The sequence below is a fragment of the Mytilus galloprovincialis genome, chromosome 11 (genome assembly GCF_965363235.1).
Source record: "Mytilus galloprovincialis chromosome 11, xbMytGall1.hap1.1, whole genome shotgun sequence".
NCBI lineage: Eukaryota > Metazoa > Mollusca > Bivalvia > Mytilida > Mytilidae > Mytilus > Mytilus galloprovincialis.
The window spans coordinates 3077119-3098362 of NC_134848.1; the positions used below are offsets into that span (position 1 = coordinate 3077119).

Here is a 21244-nt window from a genome sequence, read left to right on the forward strand (position 1 = left end):
CAGACTTACAATGTTAGAATTGATATGCAACTGTGAAAATAGTAAGCACATACTTCCACAACAGTGTCAGAAGGTTTTTTAACAATGGAGTCGTAACCTAACTAACCTTTGTCAGCTGCTTGTTTTTGCATTTTATTAAGAAACATTTTTTATCGGCGTCTTCCTGTTTAATTATAAGCTAAAACCAGTCTACGCTATTTCATTTTCAACATATATTTTGTGGCACATACTTCCTTGTGATACAGATAAATCAATACGTACATTTATAGGATTGTTTACTCTTTTCAAAACAAAAGAATTCAACAAAAGCAACTTTGTTTCCCCCAACTAACAAACATTTCTTCCATTCCCAAGAACACGATTGTTATGGTTTAGAACTTATGGTAATGATTTGCCCTCCCAAGGACCTGCCGTTCTAATTTCATTATGAATATTGTGCGAAACTATTCAGAGACAAAATCAATGCAGGACCACTTTTCGTAACTAAAAGAATGGTTTTTAAAATAACAATTGCCAAATCAAAAAAAGTGCTTGGTATCCTAGTTATGGTTTGAATAACTGCCATGTCATCAAATATCCACATATACTTTCCTTAGGAATGAGCCTTTTCAGGACAGGTTTTTGTTTTCCATTACATGTGTACCATCAAAGTTTGCAAAAAAAAAAGAGACATTGGAAGAGGGCCTAATTCAAACTAGAGAACCTATCGCATAACTTGTCTGGGATATGACAAGCAGGCGACATTTTTTTTCATCTGCTCTCAATGTTTTGTTGTTCTTATCGGCCATTAACTGCTTGCATTTTATTTCCTTTTTTGAATATGTAAGCAATGATTTTCTTTTGAGTGTTTTGAAGATATCGGTTGACTTTTGAATAAGCCGTTCCGTAATGAAAATTTCTGAAGCAAAATTACCCTTTTCATACGCATTAAAAATGTCGCACATTAATTTCGAAGAAGCAACAGAACTCGAGAACAAGCCATATAACTGCTCAGATGTTACAATGGAATTGGCCAGCTTTGCAGTGTCTGAAACAGTTTCAAAACATCAGTTTCGACTCGCTTCATTGGAGTTTTTCTGAGTTCTTTTGGGGTGGATGTTTCAGGGTTAACCATTCTTACCAATTCTCGAAATTTTAATGATATTGAAGCTCTTTCATGTGCATTTATCAACCAACGTTTATCAGAATCTTTATTTTAACTGAAACCAACAAAGCCATTTGTTTGTATCTCTAAGAAACCTAAGAAAGTAAAAAGTATTGCCAAACCCTACAACTGACTATTTGACGTTCGTTCAAAGCGATGTTTGTCGAATGAATGACTTAACAATCTAAAGTCAATCACTTTATAGCTAAAACACAAAATGTTATCAAGCACACCTTTATTGAGTTCGATAGAGTGCACCTTTTTTGAACGCAAAAAAAAATCACCTTAATTTGTATTTTTTTCATAAATATTTCGTTACACATTCACTATATAAAATAACTTGACTCACAAAAACATCATAAATCGACATTTAAATGTTTGTTTTCAGTTGCAAATTGATAATGCTTATGTGTGAATACATTGTACATGTTGTATACTGAATCAAAGACGGTTATTTGATGATTTCCGGTATTTCACGAGTATTTGCACGTACATATATTTTATTAAATAATTCATATTTTAGATGATAAATAAATACTGCAAATGATTTAAACATTGCATAATGATTAATTCTCAAGTTTAATTAACTAAAACGGGTAATTGTATAACGAATGTCTTTACGAAAGGAGAAAATATGCCTTAATTTGAACCCAAAAAATCGGATTGTTTGTAATGTAAAAAACATTTTTTTTAAACAAAAAATCTTCCGTGTTACATTTAATATGATAAGTTTTGTATCTGTTTTAGTTGTTTAAACCTATACTTTATTTTTTTTTAATCGATTTGTATTAAAAAAACTTAATTAAAAATTACTTAGTCGTGATTGCTAAATTAGGGGACCATTGGAAGGGACGTTTTTAATTCTCTTTTGGACACTTTTTTTTTAGTCTAACACCTTGTATTTTATCAATAAGATAATGAAGTTGAATTCTATCAAAAAAAATCGCGGTACCCTGGGGTGTAACACAAACTCCTTAACTAGCGTGCTTTTGAGAACTAGCTGATGGACTAATATACCAAATATAGTTATCCTTTTACTCATAAGTGAGAAATTCACATAACAAAAAATTCAATTTTTTTTCACGCAGTCGCTGAACCATGAACATGAGGACAAGGACAATGGACATATGACAGAGGGAAACTTCCTAACATAAGGTATCTGCATACAAAGTATGAAGCATCCAGGTCTTCTACCTTCTGAAATATAAAGTTTTATACAAATAGTTTACGCCGCCAACGGATAGTAATACCCATGTCTCACTCTACGACTTTCGTCACAGGCGAGACAAAAATGGAACATATATCCGGAGTCAAGAGTCAGTAATAAGAAAATAGTCTATTTACAACAGAACCTTTTTACAAAATACTCAATAACTCAAAATAAAATTTTGAGTCATCACCAAAAAGTATACAGATCTTTAGATAAATATAACAAAGAGGTGTGTAAAGTTTTACGCTTTAATCATAAATTAATTTTGAGATACGGCGCAACATGTAAAAAAAACCTCCCCCTTTTTTACAAAATACTATGAAATTTTGAATCATCACCAAAAAGTGATAAACAGATATTAAGATTAATGTAACTAAGACGTGTGTAAAGTTTTAAGCAATAATCAAGCAATAATCAAGAATCGTTTTTGAGATACGGTGCTACATGTGAAAAAGAATCACACCACTGTTTTAGTTACAAAGTGCCATAACTCATAAAGTTTAAATCTTATTTTCACCAAAAAGTATACAGATCATTTGACCATCATTATAAGAAACAACTATATTAAGTTTCATGAAATTTAAATAAGGTGTTCTCAAGTTATGGTGCGACATGTTTACGCCGGACAGACACCGGTCATTTGTATCCCATAATATGTCCCGTCAAAATGTTGACTTGCATATAAAACTAGAGGCTCTCAAGAGCCTGTGTCGCTCACCTTGGTCTATGTGCATATTACACAATGGACACAGATAAATTCATGACAAAATTGTGTTTTGGTGATCATGATGTGTTTGTAGATCTAACTTTACTGGACATTCTTCTTGCTACAATTATCTCTATCTATAATGAACTTGGCCCCGTATTTACAGTGGAAAATATATTCTAAAAATTACAAAAATTTATGAAAATTGTTAAAAAATGACTATAAAGGGCAATAACTCCTTAAGGGGTAAACTGAAATTTTGGTCATGTTGACTTATTTGTAGATCTTACTTTGCCGAACATAATTGCTGTTTACAGTTTATCTCTAGCTATTATAATATTCAAGATAATAACCAAAAACTACAAAATGTCCTTAAAATTACTAATTCTGGGGCAGCAACCCAACAACAGGTTTTCTGTTTTGTCTGAAAATTTCAGGGCAGATAGATCTTGACCTAATAGATTATTTTAACTCAAGTCAGATTTGCTCTAAATGCTTTGGTTTCAGAGTAATAAGCCAAAATCTACATTTTACCCCTATGTTCTATTTTTAGCCATGGCTGTCATCTTGGTTGGTTGGCAGGGTCACGCCCAAGGATCCGGAAACGGTCATATATGCCAGACATGACCGATTCGGAAACTCAAAAGTCCTAAATCATTTATTGGGATTTAGGTCAAATTTTATTTTTCAACAGAAATAATTTCGGTCATTTCGTTGAGATCGAGTTTCAAAATTGCCATATTGAACATGTTTTAGTTTTCTTATCGATTTTATGTAATTAAACTGCCACTCCAGTAAAGTGTTATAATCCTGAGGGCCCTCCTAATAACTATATTAATGCCTCGGGGAGCTATTGGCTAATGATTGCTAATCTCTTTACCTGTGTTTTTAATTCACACTGGACTATTAATCACAAGCTCCAAATTATAAAGAAATAAAAATTATACCAACTATCTTCATTATTTAATTACTTTCCAGCTAAGACAATTATCAATTATGATTAAAATTTAATTAAAACTTGATTTAATTTACGTAGAAAAAAGATTTTTTTCACTACTAACACACGTGCTTTGTTTATCTATGTAATACGCATGCCTGAAATTCTCTTCCGCAGATTTGACACTAAATCGTAAATTTAAAATTGCTTCATGCTAAATAAAGCAAGTGCAACTATTTTCATTAATATTCTTACATTATTAAAGGTAAAACATCAAAAAGCCGATGTTTTCCTGTGAATTTGATCAACAAAACTAATCCCGGAAATGAGTCCGGAATTGTTTGTTTTAGTATTATCGCATTACATCTGGTTTTAATTTCGACTTCAGAATCGAAAGAAACGTAAGCCATGACTGAGAAAATTATCATTTTGAGTCATTAAAATCATTTTATTTTTAAACTGTTGCCTTCCCTTAATTGCTCTTGATCGATTTTAGGAAAATGGTAGGATAAATCATGAAGTAAATGCGATGCAACAGTGAAACAAGTTTGTTGATGCTACGAGTATGAGCATACTCATGCAGTAATCAGATTTTGACAATGTTTTTGAAAAGGGGCACCAACTTTTAAGTTATATGAAAATGACCGAAATTAGGTGAAAAAATTTCCGGATCCTTGGTCACGCCACACATTTTTGTTAACTAGATACCACAAAGATGATTGTGGCCAAGTTTGGTTAAATTTGGCCTAGTAGTCTCAGAGGAGAAAAGTTTTGTAAAAGAATACTAAAATTTACGAAAAATGATTAAAAATTGACTATAAAGGGCAATAACTCCTAAAAAGGTAAACTGACCATTTCGGTCATGTTGACTTATTTGTAAATCTTACTCTGTTGAAAATTATTGCGGTTTACAGTTTATCTCTATCTATAATAATATTCAAGATAACAACCAAAAACAGTAAAATTTCCTTAAAATTACCAATTTAGGGGCAGCAACCCAACAATGGGTTGTCCGATTCATCTGAAAATTTCAGGGCAGATAGATCTTGATAAACAATTTTACCCACGTCAGATTTGCTCTAAATGCTTTGGTTTTTGAGTTATAAGCCAAAAACTGCATTTTGCCCCTATGTTCTATTTTTAGCCATGGCGGCCATCTTGGTTGGTTTGGCAGGTCACCGGACAAAATTTTTAAACTAGATACCCCAATGATGATTGTGGCCAAGTTTGGTGAAATTTAGCCCATTAATTTCAGAGGAGAAGATTTTTGTAAAAGTTAACAACGCCGGATGACGCAGGACGCCAAGTGATGGGAAAAGCTCACTTGGCCCTGTGGGCCACCTGAGCTAAAAATAAGAGACATCCAACAGATGAGAACACAGATTTTAAACATTTGTCTTTCACATATGCCAACATGTATATCAGGCAACAAGCTTGGAATTGTCAAAACTAGAGGCTCTAAAGAGCCTGTGTCGCTCACCTTGGTCTATGTGAATATTAAACATAGGAAGCAGATGGATTCATGACAAAATTATGTTTTTGGTGATGGTGATATGTTTGTACATCTTACTTTACTGAACATTCTTGCTGCTTACAATTATCACTATCTATAATAAACTTGGTCCAGTAGTTTCTGTGGAAAATGTAACCGGTAGTAAAAATCTACAAGTTTTATGAAAATTGTTAAAAATTGACTGTAAAGGAAAATAACTCCTTAGGGGGTCAATTGACCATTTTGGTCATGTTGACTTATTTGTAAATCTTATAACTATGCTGAACATTTTTGCTGTTTACAGATTAACTCTATCTATAATAATATTCAAGATAATAAACCAAAAACAACAAAATTCTCTTAAAATTACCAATTCAGGGACAGCAACCCAACAACCGGTTCTCTGATTCATCTGAAAATTTCAGGGCAGATAGGACTTGACCTGATGAACAATTTAACCCCTTGTCAGATTTGCTCTAAATGCTTTGGTTTTTGAGTTATAAGCTAAAAACTGCGTTTTACCCCTATGTTCTATTTTTAGCCATGGCGGCCATCTTGGTTGGTTTGGCGGGTCACGCCACACATTTTTTAAACTAGATACCCAAAAGATGATTGTGGCCAAGTTTGGATTAAGTTGGCCCAACAGTTTCAGATGAGAAGATTTTTGTAAAAGATATATAAAATTTTAGAAAAATGGTTAAAAATTGACTTTAAAGGGCAATAACTTCTAAAGGGGTCAACTGACCATTTTGGTCCTGATGACTTATTTGTAAATCTTACTTTGCTGAACATTATTGCTGTTTACAGTTTCTCTCTATCTATAATAATATTCAAGATAATAACAAAAAACAGCAAAATTTCCCTAAAATTACCAATTCAGGGGCAGCAACCCACAAACTGGTTGTCTGATTCATCTGAAAATTTCAGGGCAGATAGATGTTGATAAACAATTTTACTCCGTCAGATTTGCTCTAAATGCTTTGGTTTTTGAGTTATAAGCCAAAAACTGCATTTTACCCCTATGTTCTATTTTTAGCCATGGCGGCCATCTTGTTTTGTTTGGCGGGTCACGCCACACATTTTTAAAACTAGATACCCCAATGATGATTGTGGCCAAGTGTGGTTTCATTTGGCCCAGTAGTTTCAGAGGAGAAGATTTTTCTAAAAGTTAACGACGACGGACGACGACGACGACGAAGGACGACGCCGGACGCCGGACGCCAAGTGATGAGAAAAGCTCACTTGGCCCTTCGGGGCAGGTGAGCTAAAAAGAGGGACGAAAGATACCGAAGGGACAGTCAAACTCATAAATCTAACTTACATTGTTAACTGACAAAAATTACTACAATGACATTGAAAACTACAGGCAAATGTTTAATTGTAATTTCTTTGTACCAAGTCTGTTTTGTCTCTCATAATCTGTAAATATCTTTTAAAGTAAGACAAGACTATTTACCTTAAGGAAGTCCATCACTTCTTTCTTCTTCTCTTCAGATAAATACGCTGATCTTGTTACCATATCATAAGGAGTCTTACCCTGAAATACAATCAAATAATCTTTCATTTATTATACACATATATATCTTTTATTTCAAAAAACTGTAAAACATTAAGTAATAGGTAACTGTTGAATAAATTTTACCTATACAACATGTACAATGTAAAACGATAAATAATAGGTAATTGTTGCATTTTAATGTTACCTATATAATTCAAAACGATAAATAATAGGTAAATTACTGCAATGTTACCTTTATAACATGTATAATGCAATAAATAATAGGTAACTGTTGAATAAATTTTACCTATACAACATGTACAATGTAAAACGATAAATAATAGGTAATTGTTGCATTTTAATGTTACCTATATAATTCAAAACGATAAATAATAGGTAAATTACTGCAATGTTACCTTTATAACATGTATAATGCAATAAATAATAGGTAACTGTTGCATCAATTTTATCTATACAATGCAGAATAGTCTTATTTATACTTGACCTAAAGAACAGTGAACCTAAACCAACAACAAATATGAAGAAACATTATAAAGAGATCAATGAATAATGTTTGAGATTTTACTGTTAAAGAAATGATTGCAGTATGTAAAATATCACATTAAAACCAAACAAGAAATAAAGCTATCTTTATGATAATTCAACAATCTGTCTGGAAACTACAGTTAATTTTGTCTGTGTCATTAACTTGTAATAAGTAACAACAGAGTGTTAGGGATTTTACTAACTCTACATATTTGGAACATATGAAAAATCTCATATTACTGGTACAACTGTTATATTAAAATACATTCTGCAAAATACAGCTGGGATTGTTTCTTTATTCATACATATCTCTGAATTTTTCTTGAAAAAATAATCATGTTTATGTGCGACTCCTAAAATATATGTGCTCAAACCATATGTCTGTTATTCTTGCTTGCTCTATATTCATGAGTTTAATAGCACATGAGTAAAAGGCTGACATGTGTTACTGTGGAGTTCTATTATTCGTATTTTGTGTTCAATTCAGAGTAATATTATTCTAGTACATACTTTATTTACAACAACTATGACACATGAGTAAAAGGCTGACATATGTTACTCTGGAGTGTCATTTTTCGTGATTTTTGTTCGATTCACACGGATGATGAGAGTCCATATTATTATTCTAGTAAGTGCTTTATTGACAACAACTATCACACCTGGAGTGTTATTAGTCATGATTTTTGTTCGATTCACATGGATGATAAGAGTCCATATTATTATTCTAGTAAGTGCTTTATTTACAACAACTATGACACATGAGTAAAATGCTGACATATGTTACTGTGGTGTGTCATTATGCGTGATTTTTGTTTGATTTACATTGACAATGACAGTAATATTATTCTAGTAAGTACTTTATTTACAACAACTATGACACCTGCATAAAATGCTGACATATGTTACTCTGGAGTGTCATTAGTCGTGATTTTTATTCGATTCACATGGATGATGACAGTCCATATTATTATTCTAGTACGTGCTTTATTGACAACAACTATGACACATGAGTAAAAAGCTTCAGGGATCTCCATGCCCTGTTTAACGATGGCGCCCCGCCATCGTTCAAATGTCTTGCGCCATCGTCAAATGACTTGCCCCATCGTTAAATTGTCTTCCGCCATCGTTCAAAACGTCATTATTTTTTGTAGCCCGACGCCATTTTTTTTATCAATTATAATCAAATGCATGTAATTGCATAACCCTTAGGCTTTTTATGTTATAATCCAACACAGTTCTAACGCCTGAGGGATATTCGGATTAAGATCGCTAATCACTTGTACCTGAGCTTGTACAGGTATAGATCAACAAACCAGACAGGAGAATACTATCTGAGGATAGACGATCCATTTGTCGAATTAATCAACTAAGTTTCAGCAAATGATTATGATAATTTAGATTAAATAAATAAATTAATAATCCAGTTACAAAGAAAACAGTTTAACAAGTCGAACACGTGCTTTATTTTGACTTACGCAATCAGCATCCCCCTTTTTTAAGAAGTACAAAATAAGACGCAAAACAGTAAATATTATTTCATCGCAAATAACTCGAGTACTGCTGTAACAATAATTTAGAATTACTTTAAAAGTTTAAAAGTAAAAACTTATAAATATTTCCTGTAAAGAAATATCGTATCGTAATTCCGAAATCATTTCGTATATTACAATCAAATTGATACATCCGCGTTTCCGGTTTCTATTCAGACTCGAAAGATGCATGTTGCACAGCATCAATTTGTCAGATAAAGTCATTAAAAACCTTTTCATTTGCTTTACAAATCTCTTTAACCTTTTACATAACCCGTACGAATCGTTTTGTTGTTGCTGCAAATCAGCCATACCGGTAATGGGTTCTGAATTTGACAGTGTCCATGAAAAATAAGCTCCACATCATATGATTTTTAACCCCCATAACAATTACCAAAAATACAAGAAATCTACATGGGGACCTTCATGACAGCTTTTGGTCATTCTCGACTAAGGGGGACCATGAAGACTTGGCATTTGAATGGTAAAACGGCAATAAATGAACATATTGATACTTCTATAATTCTATAATGAAAATTCAAATAAATATAATTTAAATAAGCAATGAATTAGCATGTTCACCATTCCTTGTATGGAGAAATAAAATACTTCCGATCGCACTACACTGTACAACGTAGACACGGTTTGTAATGGTGAAAGTTCCTCCATGGTTCAATTTTCATCCATGGAGATCCCTGAGCTTACATATGTTACTGTGGAGTGTTATTATTCATGATTTTTGTTCGATTCACATTGACAATGAGAGTATTATTATTCTAGTACTTGCTTTATGACAACCACTATGACACATGAGTAAAAGGCTGACACATGTTACTGCAGAGTGTCATTTTTCGTGCTTTGTGTTCGATTCCCATGTATAATAATATTATTATTCAAGTATGTGCTTTATTGACAACTAATATCACAAATGAGTAAAAGGCTGACATATGTTACTGTGGAGTGTCATTATTCATGGTATGTGTTCAATTCACATGGATAATGAGAGTATTATTATTCTTTAAAGTGCTTCATTGACAACCACTATGACACACAAGTAAAAGGCTAACATATGTTACTGCGGAGTGTCACTTTTCTTGTTTGTGCTCTTTTCAATATCATAATATTAATGACACATGAAGAAAACTGTAATATATGTTGCTGTGGAGTATCATTTTTCTTGTTTGTGCTCTATTTACAAGCAAAATGACACCTGCATTATAAAAGGCTGAAATATGTGGGTAACACTGTTCTTGTTTTATACTTTTTATATTGGCTAATTGATTAATTAGTGAATGCTTGGTATCAAGTGTGTTGGTAAAGTATGATAACAGGGATCTCCATGGATGAAAATTGAACGATGGAGGAACTTTCACCATTACAAACCATGTCTACGCTGTACAGTGTAGCACAATCAGAAGTATTTTATCCCTCCATACAAGGAATGGTGAACATGCTAAATCATTGCTTATTTAAATTATATTTATTTGAATTTTCATTATAGAATTAGAAGTATCAATATTTTCATTTATTGCCGTTTTTAACCATTTAAATGCCAAGTCTTCATGGTCCCCCCTTTGTCGAGAATGACCAAAAGCTGTCATGAAGGTCCCCATGTAGATTTCTTGTATTTTTGGTAATTGTTATGGGGGTTAAAAATCATATGATGCGGAGCTTATTTTTCATGGACACTGTCAAATTCAGAACCCATTACCGGTATGGCTGATTTGCAGCAACAACAAAACGATTTGTACGGGTTATGTAAAAGGTTAAAGAGATTTGTAAAGCAAACATTGTCAAACGAAAAGGTTTTTAATGACTTTATCTGGCAAATTGATGCTGTGCAACATGCATCTTTTGAGTCTGAACAGAAACCAGAAACGCGGATGTATCAATTTGATTGTAATATACGAAATGAATTCGGAATTACGATACAATATTTCTTTACAGGAAATATTTAAGTTTTTACTTTTAAACTTTTAAAGTAATTCTAAATTATCGTTACAGCAGTACTCGGGTTATTTACAATGAAATAATATTTACTGTTTTGCGTCTTATTTTGTACTTCTTAAAAAAGGGGGATGCTGATTGCGTAAGTCAAAATAAAGCACGTGTTCGACTTGTTAAACTGTTTTCTTTGTAACTGGCTTATTAATTAATTTATTTAATATAAATTATCATAATCATTTGCTGAAACTTAGTTGATTAATTCGACAAATGGATCGTCTATCCTCAGATAGTATTCTCCTGTCTAGTTTGTTGATCTACCTGTACAAGCTCAGGTACAAGTGATTAGCGATCTTAATCCGGATATCCCTCAGGCGTTAGAACTGTATTGGATTATAACATAAAAAGCCTAAGGGTTATGCAATTACATGCATTTGATTATAATTGATAAAAAAAAAAATGGCGTCGGGCTGCAAAAAACAATGAAGTTTTGAACGATGGCGGAAGACAATTTAACGAAGGCGCAAGTCATTTGACGATGGCGCAAGACATTTGAACGATGGTGGGGTGCCATCTTTAAACAGGCCATGGAGATCCCTGGATAAGATTGTAGTTGTGTTGGTAGTGTATGATGTGTTGCTGGAGTAGGATTAGATCATAGCTTTGTTAGTAGTGTATAATTGGTGTAAGGTATGTTGGTTGAATGCGATTAGATGGTAGTTTGATGGTAAGGTTTGATTGGATGGTTGATGTGCTGGTGGTGTAGGATTAGTTTTAGATTTATAATTGAACTATGATTAGATGGTTTATTTGCTGGTAGTGTATGATTGGTGTTAGATGTGTAATTGGATTGACGTAGGGTGTGTTGGTACAGCATGATGAGATGGTAGTTCTGTCAGTAGTATATGATTGATGTAGGGTGTGTTGATGGAGTATGGTGAGATGGTTGTTGTGTCAGGAGTGTAGGATTAGTGTAGGGTGTGTTGGTAGAGTATGATGAGATGGTAGTTGTGTAAGCAGTGTATGATTGGTGTAGGGTGTGTTGTTAGAATATGATGGGATGGAAGTTGTATCAGTAGTGTAGGATTGGTGGTAGGTGTGTTGGTGGATTATGATAAGATGATAGTTGTCAGTAGTGTAGGATTGGTGTAGGGTGTGCTGGTAGAGTATGATGAGATGGTAGTTGTGTCAGTAGTGTATGATTGGTGTTAGATGTGTTGGTAAAGTATGATGAGTTGGTAGTTGTGTCAGTGGTGTATAATTGGTGTAAGGTGTGTTGGTGCATTATGATGAGATGGTATTTGTGTCAGTAGTGTAGGATTGGTGTTAGGTGTGTTGGTGATGTATGATGAGATGGTAGTTGTGTCAGTAGTGTATAATTGGTGTTAAGTGTGTTGGCAGAGTATGATGAGATGGTAGTTGTGTTAGTAGTGTAGGATTGGTGTTAGGTGTGTTGGTAGAGTATGATGACATGGTAGTTGTGTCACTAGTGTCGGATTTGTGTTAGATGTAGGGTGTTTTGGTAGAGTATGATGAGATGGTAGTTGTGTCAGTAGTTTAAGATTGATGTAGGGTGTTTTGGTAGAGTATGATGAGATGGTAGTTGTGTCAGTAGTTCAGGATTGATGTAGGGTGTTTTGGTAGAGTATGATGAGATGGTAGTTGTGTCAGTAGTTTAGGATTGATGTAGGGTGTTTTGGTAGAGTATGATGAGATGGTAGTTGTGTCAGTAGTTCAGGATTGATGTAGGGTGTGTTGGTGGAGTATGATGAGATGGTTGATGCGCTGGTAGTGTATTATTGGACTTAGATGTGTAATTGGAGTATAATTAGATGGTTGATGAGCTGGTAGTGTATTATTGAAGTTAGTTATCAAAGGTACCAGGATTATAATTTACTACATCATATGCTACTGACACACCTACCACCAATCCTACACTACTGATACAATTAGATGTGTAATTGGAGTATAATTAGATGGTTGATGAGCTGGTAGTGTATTATTGGTGTCAGTAGTGTAGGATTGGAGCTAGGTAAGTTGGTGGAGTATGATGAGATGTTAGTTGTGTCAGTAATGTAGGATTGGTGTTAGGTGTGTTGGTGGAGTTTGATGAGATGGTAGTTGTGTCAGTAATGTAGGATTGGTGTTAGGTGTGTTGGTGGAGTATGATGAGATGGTAGTTGTGTCAGTAATGTAGGATTGGTGTTAGGTGTGTTGGTGGAGTATGATGAGATGGTAGTTGTGTCAGTAATGTAGGATTGGTGTTAGGTGTGTTGGTTGAGTATTATGAGATGGTAGTTGTGTCAGAAATGTAGGATTGGTGTTAGGTGTGTTGGTGGAGTATGATGAGATAGTAGTTGTGTCAGTAGTGTATGATTGGTGATAGGTGTGTCGGTGGAATATGATGAGATGGTAGTTGTGTCAGTAGTGTATGATTGGTGTTAGGTGTGTTGGTGGAGTATGATGAGATGGTAGTTGTCACAGTAGTGTATGATTGGTGTTAGGTGTGTTGGTGGAGTATGATGAGATGTTAGTTGTGTCAGAAATGTAGGATTGGTGTTAGGTGTGTTGGTGGAGTAAGATGAGATGGTAGTTGTGTCAGTAGTGTATGATTTGTGTTAAGTGTGTTGGTGGAATATGATGAGATGATAGTTGTGTCAGTAGTGTATGATTGGTGTTAGGTGTGTTGGTGGAGTATGATGAGATTTGTAGTTGTGTCAGTAGTGTATGATTGGTGTTAGGTGTGTTGGTGGAGTATGATGAGATGGTAGTTGTGTCAGTAGTGTACGATTGGTGTTAGGTGTGTTGGTGGAGTATGATGAGATGGTAGTGTCAGTAGTGTATGATTGGTATAAGGTGTGTTGGTGCAGTATGATGAGATGGTAGTTGTGTCAGTAGTGCAGGATTGGTGTTAAGTGTGTTGGCAGAGTATGATGAGATGGTAGTTGTGTTAGTAGTGTAGGATTGGTGTTAGGTGTGTTGGTGATGTATGATGAGATGGTAGTTGTGTCAGTAGTGTAGGATTGGTGTGAGGTGTGTTTGTGATGTATGATGAGATGGTAGTTGTGTCAGTAGTGTATGATTGGTGTTAAGTGTGTTGGCAGAGTATGATGAGATGGTAGTTGTCAGTAGTGTAGGATTGGTGTAGGGTGTGTTTGTTGAGTATGATGACATGGTAGTTGTGTCAGTAGTATATGATTGATGTAGAGTGTGTGTGTGGAATGTGATTAGATGGTAGTTGTGTCAGTAGTGTATGATTGATGTAGGGTGTGTTGGTAGAGTATGATTTGATGGTAGTGGTGTCAGTAGTTTAGGATTGATATAGGGTGTGTTGGTAGATTATGATGAGATGGTAGTTGTGTCAGTAGTATATGATTGATGTAGGATGTGTTGGTGGAGTATGATGAGATGGTAGTTGTGTCAGTAGTATTTGATTGATGTAGGGTGTGTTTGTAGAATATGATGAGATGTTGTTGTGTCAGTAGTTTAGGATTGATGTAGGGTGTGTTGGTAGAGTATGATGAGATGGTAGTTGTGTCAGTAGTTTATGATTGATGTAGGGTGTGTTGTTGGAGTATGATGAGATGGTAGTTGTTTCAGTAGTTTAGGATTGGTGTAGGGTTTTTTCTTTCATACAACAAATATAGTTGACCTATTGCTTATAGTTAAGAAAAACAGACCATAACCAAAAAACTTAACACTGAGCAATGAACCCTGAAAATGAGGTCAAGGTCAAATAAAACCTACGCGACTGACATATTGATCATAAAATATTTCCATACACCAAATATAGTTGACCTATTGTATATACATTGTGTAGTATTAGAAAAAAAGACCAAAACTCAAAAACTTAACATTTTTGGTTCATTTTTTCATATAAATAAGGCAGTTAGTTTTCTGGTTTGAATTGTTTTACATTGTCTTATCTGGGCCTTTTATAGCTGACTATGCAGTATGGGCTTTGCTCATTGTTGAAGGGCGTACGGTTAATGTCTGTGTCATTTTGGTCTCTTGTGGACAGTTGTTTCATTGGCAATCATACCACATTTTCTTTTTTATATTTGACCATTCAACCATGAAAATGTGGTCAAGGTCAGTTGACACCTGCCAGCTAGACATGTACACTTTACAATCATTCCATACACCAAATATAGTAGACCTATTGCATACAGTATAAGAAAATCAGACCAAAACACAAACACTTAACTATAACCACTGAACCATGAAAATGAGGTCATAGTCAGATGACACCTGCCAGCTGGACATGTACACCTTACAGTCCTTCCATACACCGAATATGGACTTGACCACCAAAACTTAACCTTGTTGAATGTTCACTGATCCATGAAATGAGGTCGAGGTCAAGTGAAAACTGTCTGACAGGCATGAGGACATTGCAAGGTACGCACATACCAAATGTAGTTACTTATAAAAGAGAATTTAACATTTTTCAAGTAGTCACTGAACCATGAAAATGAGGTCAAGGACATTGGAAATGTGACTGGCGGAAACTTCTTAAAATGAGGCATCCAATACAAAATATGAAGCATCCAGGTCTACCACCTTCTAAAATATAAAGTTTTTTAGAAGTTAGCTAACGCCGCCGCCACTGCTTGATCACTATCCCTATGCCGAGCTTTCTGAGATTCAAGTCGCAAGCTTGACAAAAAACAATCAGTTTTAAGGGGGCTAGCTGGTCTGAATCATTTGTTTAATTTTTTAATAAAATGGGGTCACCGTTCATTTACGCTCACAATCTGCCTTCGAAAGAAGCATACATTTTTGTTAATGTCCTTTTTTCTGTTGACCTAATAGGGGAAATAGTTGTAATATCGAAATAAAAAAAGAACTAAATTACAGAAATCGCTTAAATTTTACAGTTATTTAGTTTATGTACAGCTTTTTCGAAAACAACAGAAAAAAAATATAGGTCACCGATGAGTTAAAAAAGATTTTTCAATTTTAATGCCAAAAATGGCATTTTTGCACAAAAGGGAGATAATTTGGAGCTTTTCCAATGATATCTACATTTTAAAAGTCACCTGAGGCCAACACCAATTGATTTTTTGGAATGATTCTTGTACCATAATGATAAAGTAATAACTACTTAAGGTAATAAATGAAATTTGTAATGAAAAATTATTGTTTAATTTTTTTCTGAAAATCTTGTACCCGCAAGCCTCCTTAAGAAAACTGTGTTCATTCATTAAGTGTATTAGTAAAAAGGTTAGTCCTTCCATGTAAAAGTTAAGCACAGACTGATTTCTTCATATTTAGTTTAATCTGTTTATTATACAGGTATTTCATCATAAAGTTGTACTTTATTATATATTATCTGCATCTGTTTACCCTCAACTATTGTATTTGTATTTATATTGTAATTGTACTTTCTCTGTTGACTTGTATTTAGTTTTTAGAGAATAAAATATCTATCTATCTAATAAGAATAAAACTGAATGTTACCTGTTTTGATTTCACCCAAGGACTGCATCCTTGATCTATTAAACATTTTGTTACATCAATCCCTCCATACTGAGCAGCATAATGTAAAGCTGTGTATCCAATCTATAACAATAGAATAATATAAACATGTTATTGGTGTGTGATAACAAAATCATGAGGAGTCAAACAATTTACCAAATGTAAGAATTATAACATCGAGTAAAAAAATATCCAATTATATTTGTGTATAAGGCAGATTTTACAATAAGAAGGAATTATTGTTTTTTTGTATCCATCAAAAAAGCAATTGCTGAAACTGTGAAACAGACTGTGTAATGGAGTAATGCATTATGTTATTTAATAAAATGTGTCTTTCTGAGTAAATAAAAATAAAAATTACTCTGTGTTTGTGTTTTTTGTTAGAATTAGAGGGTTTTCAATTTCAAAATATTGGACATGGAATAGACATCATGACCTACTTTACTGACATCCAGCTTATTTGGAGTGGAATTTTGAAGTATTATTTATAAGTGGAGCCTAATAACATGGACTTATATTTTAATAAAAAGTCTTCTTTTGTGTTTTAATCATAACTTTAAGGCAGATTTTTATTGGTAAAGGCTAAAAAAGGTAATTTAATAATATTGTTGCTAACGTCACGTCTTTTCCGTCCATAGTGGTATGTCACGATCGCAATTTTCTTGTTGGTTCTCATACAGCCCATTGTAGTTGTTTTTATCCCGGGTTTTATAAATAATTGAAAATAGCAATCATATTAAATTTGGATGACGTAAGGGGGTCAAAGGACTTGAGGAATCAATATCATTGGCTGTTTAATTTTTGCGAACGTTACTGCTCGAGGTTTCCGTCCAAATCAGTGTCACGTGAGCAACATATATTTAGATCTGTAACTCTCCTGTATAGGAGTTACGATATCGCCCTTTGCAGAAATAGATTCGGAGTCAGTTCCTTCACATGATGGGGAAGCAAAGAAGGTAAGTTGTATGTAATATCGTTACAAGAGGACCTTAAATGTATTCCGTCCATCAAAAAGACGTTCACAACAAAACGTAATGTCATGATAGTAGATGTTGCTAATGTTACTATTACGAATTGGTTTCTTGTGTATTTATTTGATATAAAGTACACCTGCAAATGACATTCTATATATTTAGAAATTCTAAACCAGACTGTACAATTTTATTACTCCAGGCATATATTAAACATCACTGTGTGCATACATTTTAACTTTTAAAGATGTTGTTGCTCATGTGACATGTCCAAATGTCGCTAACGTTACTAATTTTTTGGTTTCTTGTGTATTCATTTGATATAAAGTACACCTGCAAATGACATTCTGTATATTTAGAAATTCTAGACCAGACTGTACAATTTTATTACTCCAGGCATATATTAAACATCACTGTGTGCATACATTTTAACTTTTAAAGATGTTGTTGCTCATGTGACATGTCCAAATGTTGCTAACGTTACTCATTTTTGTCTCCGTCACGTTAGCAACATGAAAGTAGGAGACAGAACACAATACTGTAAAATCTGCCATAAACTATTAAATGGTAGATTAAGATATAAATTCACTTTTTCTGATTCAGTGAAACAAAAAAGGTAAAAAAAATAATAAACTCTTAATTATATAAGTGTAACAAGTCAAATAATAGCAGCCCTCACTTTCTATAAGTCAAACAAGTATTTGTTGTCCATTTAACATGTATGATAAACAACATGATTTTATGCTGATTCAGTAGAATAACCAAAGTTGAAAAAAAAAACTTTTTTCAAGAAACATCAAAACGAGTTATATTTTCTGATTAAGTACGAAGAGACGAGAAAAATGAGACCCCACTTTATATAATTCTGTCAAGTATTTGTTATTTTTAAAAGATATTTTACATTAAATCTGTAGAATTAACATTATCTGACTAAAGATGTTAACACAACTTGTTCTCATCAACTTCTCATTAAAATCAAATGTTTACAAAATAATTTTTCGTCAGGAAACAAAAAAAAAACTTAACTATCTGATTCAGTTCTGTGTTACGAATAAAATGAGACCCCACTTTATATAATTCTAACTTATATTTGTTGTCCATTAAACTTGTCTGATTAACAACATGATTTTGTGTAGATTCTGTATAAAGTGATGTTTGGTCAGAGTAAAGTGATTATATCTATCATTACCACGTCTGTGCTTGTAGCGTCTAACTGACTTCCCTGAGTGACTAGGAAAGTCACCACCTTCAGGTGTCCTCTCGCAGCCGCCCACATGAATGGTGTCCATCCTCTCTGTAATATCAACATATAACAGACATCAAAACTTGTGTCATAAACTGGACAATGTTGTGTAATAAATATAAACAAAATATATATCACATGAATCAGTGGTCAAAACTGAATAAAATGACCAGTCCCACTTTTATTTATATTCTACATAAATAACAAATAAACAACATGTTTTATTGTGAGATGTCAGAACTTCCATCAGAACTGTCAGGTTAAAAAAAAACTTTTATCTAGAAACACAAACACTATCTATATCAATGGACTCAGCTGGACAAGACAATTAAAATGAGACCCCACTTTATATAATTCTATCAAGTATTTGTTGTCCATTAAACCTGTCCAATTAACAATGATTACGTAGAATGATCAAAGTTAAAAAAAAAACTTTTTTCAAGAAACATTAAAACGAGTAATATTTTCTAATTCAGTACGAAGAGACGAGAAAAATAAGACCCCACTTTATATAATTCTGTCAACTATTTGTTATTTTTAAAAGACATTTTACATTAGATCTGTAGAATTAACATTATCTAACTAAAGATGTTAACAGAACTTGTTCTCATCAACTTCTCATTAAAATCAGATGTTTACAAAATAATTTTTCGTCAGGAAACAAAATAAAACGTTTACTATCTGATTCAGTTCTGTGTTACGAATAAAATGAGAACCCACTTTATATAATTCTAACAAATATTTGTTGTCCATTAAACGTGTCTGATTAACAACATGATTTTGTGTAGATTGTGTATAAGTGATGTTTAGTCAGAGTAAGGTCATTATATCTATCATTACCAAGGTGTCTGTGGCTTCTAACTGACTTCCGTGAGTGACTAGGTAAGTCACCACCTCCAGGTATCCTCCCATAGCCGCCAACATTAATGGTGTCATTCCATTCTGTAATATCAACATATAACAGACATCAAAACTTGTGTCATAAACTGGACAATGTTGTGTAATAAATATAAACAAAATATATATCACATGAATCAGTGGTCAAAACTGAATAAAATGACCAGTCACACTTTTATTTATGTTTATGTAAATAAACAAAATGTTTTATTGTGAGATGTCAGAACTCCATCAGAACTGTCGGGTTAAAAAAAAAACTTTTTTCAAGAAACATTAAAACAATTTATATTTTCTGATTCAGTACGAAGAGACAAGAAAAATAAGACCCCACTTTATATAATTCTGTCAAGTATTTGTTATTTTTAAAAGATGTTTTACATTAAATCTGTAGAATTAACATTATCTGACTAAAGAAGTTAAAACAACTCGTTCTCTTTAACTTCTCATTAAAATCAGATGCTTACAAAATAATTTTTTGTCAAGAAACAAAATAAAACCTTTACTATCTGATTCAGTTCTGTGTTACGAATAAAATGAGACCCCACTTTATATAATTCTAACAAATATTTGTTGTCCATTAAACCTGTCTGATTAACAGTATTTTGTGTCTTTTCAAAATAATGATCAAAGCTTAGGAAATATTTAGTGGTATTTCCGTGTAAAATGTTGGGTGTCTACCAGCTGCTTCATATCATATGAGTTGTTGTGTATAAGGGTAATATAGCAATGGTGTATGTTTGCAGGTTTGTGGTGAGTATAAGGGTAATATAGCAATGGTGTATGTTTGTGGTGAGTATAAGGGTAATATAGCAATGGTGTATGTTTGTGGTGAGTATAAGGGTAATATAGCAATGGTGTATGTTTGTGGTGAGTATAAGGGTAATATAGCAATGGTGTATGTTTGTGGTGAGTATAAGGGTAATATAGCAATGGTATATGTTTGTGGTGAGTATAAGTAAAGAACTGCAATAAGCCAGGTTTATTTTTTTCAAGTTTGCATTGCCTATAAGTGTGATCTGTCACTTGTTTGTGATGAGTGTAATAATGTCATTGATATGTCACATGTTGGTGTTGAGTATAAGAGTGTCATTGCTATGTCACATGTTAGTGTTGAGTATAAGAGTGTCACTGCTACATCACATACATATGTGTGTTGAGTATAAGAGTGTCACTGCTATGTCAAATGCTGGTGTTGAGTATAAGAGTGTTATTGCTATGTCACATGTTGGTGTTGAGGTAAAGGATGTCAGTGATATGTCACATGCTGGTGTTGAGGTAAAGAGTGTCATTGTTATGTCACATGTTGGTGTTGAGTATAAGAATGTCATTGCTATGTCACATGTTAGTGTTGAGTATAAGAGTGTCACTGCTACATCACATACATATGTGTGTTGAGTATAAGAGTGTCACTGCTATGTCACATGCTGGTGTTGAGGTAAAGAGTGTCATTGTTAAGTCACATGTTGGTGTTGAGTATAAGAATGTCATTGCTATGTCACAGGTTGGTGCTGAGGTAAAGAGTGTCATTGCTATGTCACATGTTGGTGTTGAATATAAGAATGTCATTGTTATGTCACATGTTGGTGTTAAATATAAGAGTGTCACTGCTATGTCACATGTTGGTATTGAGTATGAGTGTCACTGCT

The 21244-nt window shown here is 33.5% G+C and overlaps 2 protein-coding genes across 2 annotated transcripts in view; both read right to left on the reverse strand.

Annotated features, from left to right (window-relative positions):
- Positions 1 to 21244, reverse strand: part of LOC143051962 (uncharacterized) — a 467775-nt gene that overhangs the window by 414538 nt on the left and 31993 nt on the right. The gene's annotated exons all lie outside the window — the stretch shown is intronic.
- LOC143051533 (uncharacterized) overlaps positions 1 to 21244 on the reverse strand; it is a 621634-nt gene that overhangs the window by 195777 nt on the left and 404613 nt on the right. The window contains exons 6-9 of the mRNA XM_076224424.1: positions 19542 to 19643; positions 18648 to 18752; positions 16470 to 16571; positions 6946 to 7026 (exon numbers count right to left, since the gene is read on the reverse strand). Of these exons, the coding sequence (XP_076080539.1) occupies positions 6946 to 7026; positions 16470 to 16571; positions 18648 to 18752; positions 19542 to 19643 (390 nt within the window). The remainder of the gene's footprint in view (positions 1 to 6945; positions 7027 to 16469; positions 16572 to 18647; positions 18753 to 19541; positions 19644 to 21244) is intronic.